The following is a 10,070-nucleotide window of genomic DNA, read 5'->3' on the forward strand; positions in this document are numbered from 1 at the left end:
AAATGATGTGCTTAGGGATGATTATGATGTTTTAATGAGTCTAAAAAGAATGGAAATAAAAAAAAATGCTTTATAAAATTATTTTCAAGACTAGGAGTTACCTCCTAATTTCATTCTTTACATTTTGGGGACAATAGAATGATTCATTCATTTTGTAGCAACTCTGTTTGACATCTAACACAAAATAGATCACTAATAAACCATATAGAAAACTAAACTTTGTTGTTGTTGTTGTTATGTGCCATCGAGTCGGACCCGACTCATAGCAACCCCTTCTTGGGTTTCCAAGGCAGTATCACTATAGAAGTAGATTACCCAATCTTCCTTCCAAGGAGTGGCTGGTGGGGTTGAACCACCAGCCTTCTGGTTAGCAGTCAAGTGTCTTAGCAATAGAATAATGAATACCTTCTTTTGCATCTGTCCTTGTAGATCTTCAGTCACTTTGGTTAACTCTTCCACTTTTGCTGCTGCAACTCTCAGATCTAACTTGGCTTGCCTAAGAAAGAAAACAGATGAACATTGTTTTAATAGATCATAAAGATTTAAAGATTAGAATAGAAAGCTAAGTTCAAGAAAATTAGTACTAATGCTTGTGTATATAAATATGTATCTACGGTATAAATTCAGAAAGATTCCTTTTAATGAATAAAGTGCATATGAAAGAGAATACAGAGAAAAAGTATAGCTGAACAGTGGGTGTAAAGTAGGAGTCATTAATATTTTCTTTGGCCAAATTATATTTTATAAGAAATAGTTCAATACATCCCATGAAAACAAACTTTAGCACCTTCATAAATTACCTAACAATAGGCTAGTGTACTAAGTAAAATACAGATATTCTTTAATTTCCTGAAGCTTATAGAGCTAGACAAGGATTACTGATAGGACCACTCATGAAAATGATGCTGAATTCAATATCTTGATCATTCCTTAAATAACGGAAGTATGTATTATTAACCTCCTAACATAATAAATTTAAAAATTTCCTCCAAGATATTGTAATATTTACTTTCTCCAGAGACTGTAGTTGAAAAGGACAAAATATACAAGTTTTAAATAAGTAAATAATTCAGTGTTAAAACAAGTAATATAATGCAGTATTAAATAAGTTTTGATATCTTCTTGCCTCTTCATAAAAATGATTTTAAAACAATGATATAAGACTTTCTTACTTTCCCCTACATGTAACTACTGTTTATTTTATGAACCAATCTGTTATTTAGCTGAAAGGTAACTTCTGGGAGTAGTTTCAGTTCAAAGTTTGATATGAGATTTTCTGAAACAGAATAAAAGGTTTCAACATCATACTAATTAAGTCCAAAGTGTGAATACAAAATATTCTGACTGGATATAAAAATATTTTTAAGAAAATAAGCTTCTGTGCTGCAGGTACTTCTTAATTATATTTTATGTATGCATTTTAAATATAAATTATATTAATGTTACTGAATTTACAGAAATTATTTGCCATAGCATTTATAAGAAAATGTTCCTTATTTCATGTACTTTTGACCCTTTAATAGTATATATCATTCTGATTAACATAAAACAATAGGAAATAAAAATTTTATAATATATACAATATATCAGGCAGTTACTAGGTACCAGGAATTGCCCTAAATGCTTTGCAGACATCATCTCTTTTAATACAACAACCTATGAATAACCAGGGTTTCCAACTGGTTCATTCCAGTTCTACCCCCTGCTAAGAATTTGCATTTCCACTGTAGATATACTGAATCAGACTCTATACTTTAACAAGATCCTCAGGTGATTCTTACGGATCTGGTGGTGATTCTTATGTAAGCATAATAATCATCTGGGAGCTTGTTAAAATATAGACTCTTAGCATAACTGGAATGTAGTTACTGTTAGGAGCTCTGATGGCATAGTGCCTAAAGCATTTAACTGCTAACCAGAAGGCTGGTGGTTCAAACCCCAGCCACTCCTTGGAAGGAAAACTGGGCAATCTACTTCCATGGAGATAAAACCAAACTCACTGCCATCGAGTCAATTCGACTCATAGTAACCCTTCCTTGGGTTTCAGAGGTGATACCTCTACAGAAGTAGTTTGCCCAATGCTCTTTCCAAGGAGTGGCTGGTGGGTTTGAACTGCTTAGCCTTCTGGTTAGCAATCAAATGCCTTAGGCACTACACCACCAAAATCCAAGGAGGGGTTGCTATGAGTTGGAACCAACTTGACAGCAGTTGAGTTTGGTTTGTTGATTTAGTTGTTGTCAGGTGTTGTTGTTGTTGTTAGGTGCCATCCAGTTGACTCTGACTGATAATGACCCCATGGAAAAAAGAACAAAACAAAGCCCGGTCCTGTGCCAACCGACCAATTCTTGCTATACTTGAGCCCATCATGGCAGCCACTGTGTCTATCCACCTCATTGAGGGCCTTGCCCTTCCTTGCTGACCCTCCTCTTTACCAACCATGACATCGTTCTTCAGGGAATGGTCCCTTCTGACAACATGACCAAAGTAGGTGAGATGAAGTCTGGCCATTCTTGCTTCCAACGAATATCCCAGGTACACTTCTTTAAGGATGATTTCTCTATTGTTCTGGCAGTCCATGGTACTTTCAGTATTCTTAACCAACACCACAACTCAAAAGCATCAACTTTTCTTCAGTCTTCCTTATTCATTGTCTAGCTTTCACATGCATATGACTGAAAATACCATGGCTCCGGTGGCATAGTGCCTAAGGCATTTGACTGCTAACCAGAGGTTGGCAGTTCAAACCCACCAGCCATTCCATGGAAGGAACCTGAGCAATCTACTTCTGTAAAGATTTACTTCCTCAGAAACCCAGAGGGGGTTGCTGAGTCAGAATCAATTCGATGGCAGGGAGTTTGGTTAGGTTTTGGTTGGGTTAGGTGCACCTTAGTTTTCAAAGAGATACCTTTGTTCTTCAACACTTTAAGGAGGTCTTTTGAAGCAGATTTGCCCAGTGCAGTACATCATTTGACATCTTGACTCCTGTTTTCATTGGTGTTGACTGCGGAACCAAGTAATATGAAATCTTTGACAACTTCAAACTTTTTTCCATTTCTTGTGATGCTCCTTATGGTGCAGTTGTGAGGATTTTCACTATCTTTATGTTGAGGTGTGATCCACACTTCAGAATGAAGTCTTTAATATTTATCAGCAAGTACTTCAAGTCATCTTCACTTTCAGTAGGCAAGGTTGTGTTGTCTGCACATCACAGGTTGTTGTGCACCACGTTACCTGTCAGTTTGTCATACTGTGGTGGCCTGTCTATTGCTGTGAGGCTGGAGGACATGCCACTGGTATTTCAAATACCAGCAGGGTCACCCATGGTGGACAGGTTTCAGCGGAGCTTCCAGACTAGGACAGACTTGGAAGAAGGAAGGGGCCATCCACTTCTCGCAGAATCATCCAGTGAAAACCTTATTAATAGCAGTGAAATGCTATTTGATATATTACTGGGAAACTTTATAAATAGCCCTGAAACATAGTCTGATATAATGCCATAATATGAGCCCCTCAAGCCAGAAGGCATTCAAAATATGACTGGGAAGACCTACATTCTCGATGTAGAGTTGACCTTAATGACATGGATGAAGTACAGCTTTCAGGACCTCCATTTGATGATGGGGCACGACTCAAAATAATTGGAACATGGAATGTATGAAATATTAATCTAGGAAATTGGAAGCTGTCAAAAACGAAATGGAACGCATTAAGATTGATCTCCTAGGCATTAGTGAGCTGAAATGGATTGTTTTTGGCCATTCTGAATCAGACAACCATGGGATCTACTATGCCGGGAATGACAAATTGAAGAGGAATGGTGTGGCACTCACGGTCACAAAGAATGTTTCAACATATATCCTGAAGTAAAGTGCTGTCAGTGATAGGATCATATTCATATGCCTTGATGTAAGACTAGTTTATAGCACTATTATTCAAATTTATGCACCAACCACTAAAGCCAAAGATGAGAAAATTGAAGATTTTTACCAACTTCTGCAGTCTGTAATTGGCCAAACATGCAATCAAGATGTATTGATTATGACTGGTGAGTGAAATGCAAATGCTGGAAACAAAGGAAAATCACCAGTAGTTGGAAAATATGTCCTTGGTGATAGAAATGATGCCAGAGATCACATGATAAAACTTTGCAAGACCAACGACTGAGTCAGTGTAAATACCTTTTTGCAACAACATAAACAGAGGTTACACATGTGGACTTTGCCAGATGGAGTACACAGGAATCAGACTGACTATATCTGTGGCAAGAGGCAATGGAAAAGCTCAGTATCATCAGCCAAAACAAGGCCAGGAGATGTCTGTGGAACAGACCATCACCGGCTCATATGCAAGTTCAAGTTGAAGCTGAAGACAACTAAAACAAGTCTACAAGAACCAAAATATGACCTTGATTATATCCCACCTGAATTTATAGAGATCATCTAAAGAACAGATTTGATGCTTTGTATACTAATGACTGTAAAACAGATGAACTGTGGGATGTCAGCAAGAACATCATTCATGAAGAAAGCAAAAGTCCATTAAAAAGACAGGAAAGGAAGAAAAGACCAAAATGGATGTCAGAAGAGACTGAAACTTGCTCTTCACTGGAGAGTAGCTAAAGCACATGCAAAAAATGACAAGATAAAAGAGTTTAACAGAAGATTTCAAAGAGAAGCTCAAGAAGACAAAGTCAATTAATATAACGAAAGGTGCAAAGCCCTGGAGTTTATATCTGGGGTAGAAATGTACATTCTCCGCAGAGGGTCAAACTGGGATGAAGTAGTAGTTCAAAGCCCTGGCTACTATTATTGTATCATATCGAAGATGAGGAGATTAAGGTTGATAGAGGTTTAGCAATTTGCCTAAGGATTTAGAATAAGCAGTGAAACTGGTATTTAAGCAGTGTCTTCTACAAAATACTCTCTACCAAAAAATGGTTGCATTAATGTTTTATATGATAAAACATTATAAGACAATAACAAAGCATTTACAAAAGTGTTTTGCTTTAAATAAATGCAATTTATAAAATATGACTTTATTAAAATATGTAATTGATTTTATCACTTGCAAAATCATTCACCAAATGACAAAACGAAAATAAAAAGTCACCTATATAGCAATAGATTTAAAATGTAGTTTAAGCTTAGGGAAAATTCTAGGAGTGTATGAACTATAAACATCAATCAATTAATACATCAGTTATCAAAATGTTATATACTTTAAAAAGAAAAACTTAAGGACAAAGATATTTACTTAATGTTAAAATTGAAAATATACTGAGTAAGCATAGCACCAACACTGACTTTGTTTTCTTGCCTTCAGAAAGGAAATAACATTGCTTGTTCTACTTGTTTCAAGGGGTTGTTGAAGTCACAATAATGTAAATTAAACTGTACTGTGAAGTATAAACAAATGTAAGTTTATAGTATGATTAATTAGAGATTATCTATTAGAGACACAGAGGAAGTAAGATGCAATGTAGAGAATACTTGACTAGAATCAGAAACTCAGTTCTGTCAGTAACTGGTACTGAAGCTTTAAGAAATTCACATCACCACACTGGGTCTCAGTACATTCAAGTCCAACAAAGCGGAGATGGATAAATCTGCTAAGATCAACACTTTATAACACATGCTTATCTCATCTCTATCTAATTTTCCTAATGATATTAGTTCTAAATTATCTCTCATTGTGTATTCCATTTCCACTTCCATGGATCAACCTTCAACCCATTATTACTTACCAGGGCTACTCTAATAGATTCCAAACCGATGTTATCGCTGCTGATCTCCTTAATTCATCTAGTATAATGTACCTTTATCTGGAAAATTAGTTATCTAGTAATGACTTGTCTGTCAGTTTATTGTACTGTAGTGGTTTGTGTGTTGCTGTGACACTGGAGGCTATTTCAACAGTATTTGAAATACCAGCAGGGTCACCCATGGTGCACAGGTTTCAGTGGAGCTTCCAGACTAAAACAGACTTGGAAGAAGGAAGGGGCCATTCACTTCTCAAAGAATTGGCCAATGAAAACCTTATGAATAGCAGTGAAACACTGTCTGATTTATTACTCAAAAACTATGAATAGCCAAGAAACACTGTCTGATATAATGTTATAATATGAGCCTCTAAAGCTGGAAGGCAATCAAAACATGACTGCGGAATAGCTATCTCCTCCAAGCAGAGTCAACTTTAATGACATGGATACAGTAAAGCTTTCAGGACCTACCTTTGCTGATGGGGCATGACTCAAAATGGAAAGAAACAGCTACAAACATCCATTGATAATTGGAACATGGAATATATGACGTATGAATCCAGTAAAATTGAAAGTTGCTGAAAATGAATTAAAACATATAAAGATCAGTATTTAGGCATTAGTTAGCAGATATGGACTGGTATTGGCCATTTTGATTCAGGTAATCATATGATTGGGAGCTCTGATAGCAAAGTGCCTAAGGTATTTGACTGCTAACCAGGAGGCTGGAAGTTCAAGCCCACCAGCCATTCCGGGGGAGGAAGATTGGGCAATCTACTTCCATAGAGATACTGCCTTGGAAACACAAGGAAAGGCTGGTATGAGTCAAATCCACTCGATGGCAATGAGTGTTTTTTTCTTTTTTTTTTTTTTAATATTATGATCTAATGTGCCAGGAATGACATATTCAAGAGGAATGGCATGACATTCATTGTCACAAAGAATGTTTCAAGATCTATCCTGAAGTACAACTGTCAGTGATAGGATCATACCCATATGCCTGTAAGGAAGACCAGTTAACACTACTATTATTCAAATCTGTCCACCAACCACTAAAGCCAAAGACAATGAAATTGAAGATTTTTACCAACTTCTGTAGTCTGACTTTGATCAATAATGCTATCAAGATGTACTGATTATTACTAGCGAGTGGAATGTGAAAGTTGGAAACAAAGAAGAATCATTGGTAGCTGGAAAATATGGCTTTAGTGATAAAAATGATGCCAGAGATCGCATGATAGAATTTTGCAAGACCAATGACTTATTCATTGCAAATACTTTTTTTTTTCCCCCAACAACACAAACAGTGACTATACACATGGAACTCTACAGATGGAATACACAGGAATCAGACTGAGTATATCTGTGGGAAGATAAAAATGTAGATAGAACCGCAGTATCTTCAGCCAAAACTAGGCCAGGAGCTAACTCTAGAACAGACCATTCACTGTTCATATACAAGTTCAAGTTGAAGCTGAAGATAATTAAAAGAAGCCTATGAGAGCCAAAATATGATCTTCTCTATATTCCTTCTGAATTTATAGAGAACATCTGATGAATAGATTTGATCTATTGAACACCAATGACTGAAAACCAGATGAACTGTGGGATGACATTAAGAACATCATTCAGGAAGAAAGCAAAAGTTCATTAAAAAGACAGGAAAGGAAGAAAAGACCAAAATGGATGTCAGAGTTGAACAGAAGATTTTAAAGAACACCTTGAGCAGACAAGGTCAATTATTATAATGAAATGTTCAAAGACCTAGAGTTAGAAAACCAAAAGGGAAGAACATGCTCAGCCTTTCTTGAGCTGAAAGAACTAAAAAAATTCAAGTCTCGAATTGCAATATTGAAAGAATGCATGGGCTAACAACTGAACAATGTAGCAGACATCAAAAGAAGATGGAAGGAATATACAGAGTCACTGTACCAAAAAGAATTGGTCGATGTTAATCCATTTCAGGAGGAGGCATATGATCAAGAACCAATGATACTGAAGGAAAAAGCTGAAGCTGCACTGAAGGAAACAGCAAAGAACAAGGATCTAGGAAATGACAGAAAAACCACTCAGAAGTTTCAACAAATAGATGCCACACTGGAGGTACTTATTCATTTATGCCTAGAAATTTGGAAAACAGCTACCTGGCCAAGTAATTGGAAGCGATCCATATTTGTACCCATTCCAAAGAAAGGTGATCCCACAGAATGTGGAAATTATCAAACAATATCATTAATATCACATGCAAGTAAAATTTTGCTGAAGATCATTCAAGAAAGGTTGCAGCAGTATATTGACAGGGAACTGCTAAAAATACAAGCTGGATTCTGAAGAGGACATGGAATGAGGGATATCACTGCTGATGTCAGATGGACCTTGGCTGAAAGCAAAGAATACCAGGAAGATGTTCACTTGTGTTTTATTGACTCTGCAAAAGCATTCGACTGCGTGGATCATAACAAAGTATGGATAACATTGGGAAGAATGGAAATTCCAGAACATTTAATTGTGCTCACAATGAACCTGTACATAGATCAATAGGCTGTCATTCAAACAGAAGAAGGGGATACTGCATGGTTTAAAATCAGGAAGGGTGTGTGTCAGGATTGTATCCTTTCAACATACTTATTCAATCTGTATGCTGAGCAAATAATCTGAGAAACTGGACAATATGAAGAATAGCACATCAGGATTGGAGGAAGACTCATTAACAAGCTGCGACATGCAGATAACACAAATTTGCTTGCTGAAAGTAAAGATGACTTGAAGAACTTACTGATGAAGATTAAAGACTACAGTATGAAGTATGGGAATCAATATAAAGAAAACAAAATTCCTCACATCTGGATCAATAAGTATCATCACGATAAATGGAGAAAAGATTGAAGTTGTCAACGATTTCATATTGCTTAGATCGACAATCAACACCAATGGAAGCAGCAGTCAAGAAATCAGACATCGTATTGCACTGGGAAAATCTCCTGCAAATGACCTCTTTAAAGTGCTGAGGAACAATGATGTCTCTTTGAAGACTAAGGTGCGTGTAACCCAACACATGGTATTTTCAATATCCTCATAGTGCCTACGGCATTTGACTGCTAACCAGAAGGCTGGCGGTTCAAATCCACTAGCCACTTATCGGAAGGAAGATGCAGCAATCTACTTCCGTAGTGGTGCTGCCTCAGAAACCAAGGAGGGGTCGCTATGAGTCAGATCTGACTCAATGGCAGTGAGTTCGGTTCAGTTTTGGGTCATATGCATGTGAAAGCTGGAAAATGAATAAGGCAGACTGAAGAAGATGCTTTTGAGTTGTGGTGTTGGCGAATATTGAAAGTATCATGGAATGCCAGAAGAGCAAACAGACTTGTCCTGGAAAAAGAGCAGCTGGAATGCTCCTTGGAAGCAAGAATGGCCAGACTTCATTTCACCTATTCTGGTCACGTTGTCAGAATGGACCTTTTCCTGGAGAAGGATATCATGCTTGGTAAAGTGGAGAGTCACCAAAAAGGGGAAGACCTGCAAGGAGATGGACTGATACCTGATACAGTGGCTGCAATGATGCGCTCAGGTACAGCAAGGAGTGTGAAGCTGGCACAGGACCAGGCAGTGTTCAGTTCTGTTGTACATGGGGTTGCTTTGAGTCAGTGCTGACTAAATGTCACTTAACAATAATAACACAACAGTGGTAAAAATTGCTGTTTAAAAATAATTTTTGCATTCCAAACTTCTTTTGGCATGTGAAAAACATTCCTCACATTCCTCTGAATAGCCTCAAAGAGTCTCATCTCTTGCCAGTTCCCCTTGTTATAGACAGAAATGTGACCCCAACAAATATGTGTTGTAATACTAACCCACATACCTGTGAATAAAATCCCATTTGAGAACAGAATTTTACTTTGTTACATTAATGATTCCATATAAGAATAGAGTACATCTGAAACCATTTTTTTAAAAAAAATTTTATTGTAACTTGGGTGCAAGTTTACAGAGCAAATTCACTTTCCATACAGCAGCTCACATACACTGTCTTATGACACTGACTGCAATTTCCCACAATGCAATAACTTCCCACCCACTTCTTCCCCATAGTTACCTCTTCCCTCTGTCCTTCCCTCCGATGCACTCCTGCCTCCTGAGCTGTCTCCCTATGCATATACATCCCTTCTATTCTCCCATGATTGATCTCTCCAAGGAGTATATCTACCTAATGTAAATGTTCACCTCATATACCTATCTTTGTTTGGCTGGAAGCCATAGGAGTGGGTTCAATTCCAGACTCGAAAGGCAACTAGGGGCCATAGTCTCAGTGGTT

At 37.2% G+C, this 10,070-nt stretch overlaps 1 protein-coding gene across 1 annotated transcript in view; it reads right to left on the reverse strand.

Annotated features, from left to right (window-relative positions):
• The window catches only part of SCLT1 (sodium channel and clathrin linker 1), a 346,111-nt gene that overhangs the window by 238,615 nt on the left and 97,426 nt on the right, over window positions 1-10,070 (reverse strand). Inside the window, exon 10 of the mRNA XM_007952997.1 lies at window positions 406-496. Coding sequence (XP_007951188.1) covers window positions 406-496 — 91 coding nt within the window. The remainder of the gene's footprint in view (window positions 1-405; window positions 497-10,070) is intronic.

This window comes from Orycteropus afer, unplaced genomic scaffold, assembly GCF_000298275.1.
Source record: "Orycteropus afer afer isolate SDZICR_OR568_19922 unplaced genomic scaffold, OryAfe1.0 scaffold00367, whole genome shotgun sequence".
NCBI lineage: Eukaryota > Metazoa > Chordata > Mammalia > Tubulidentata > Orycteropodidae > Orycteropus > Orycteropus afer.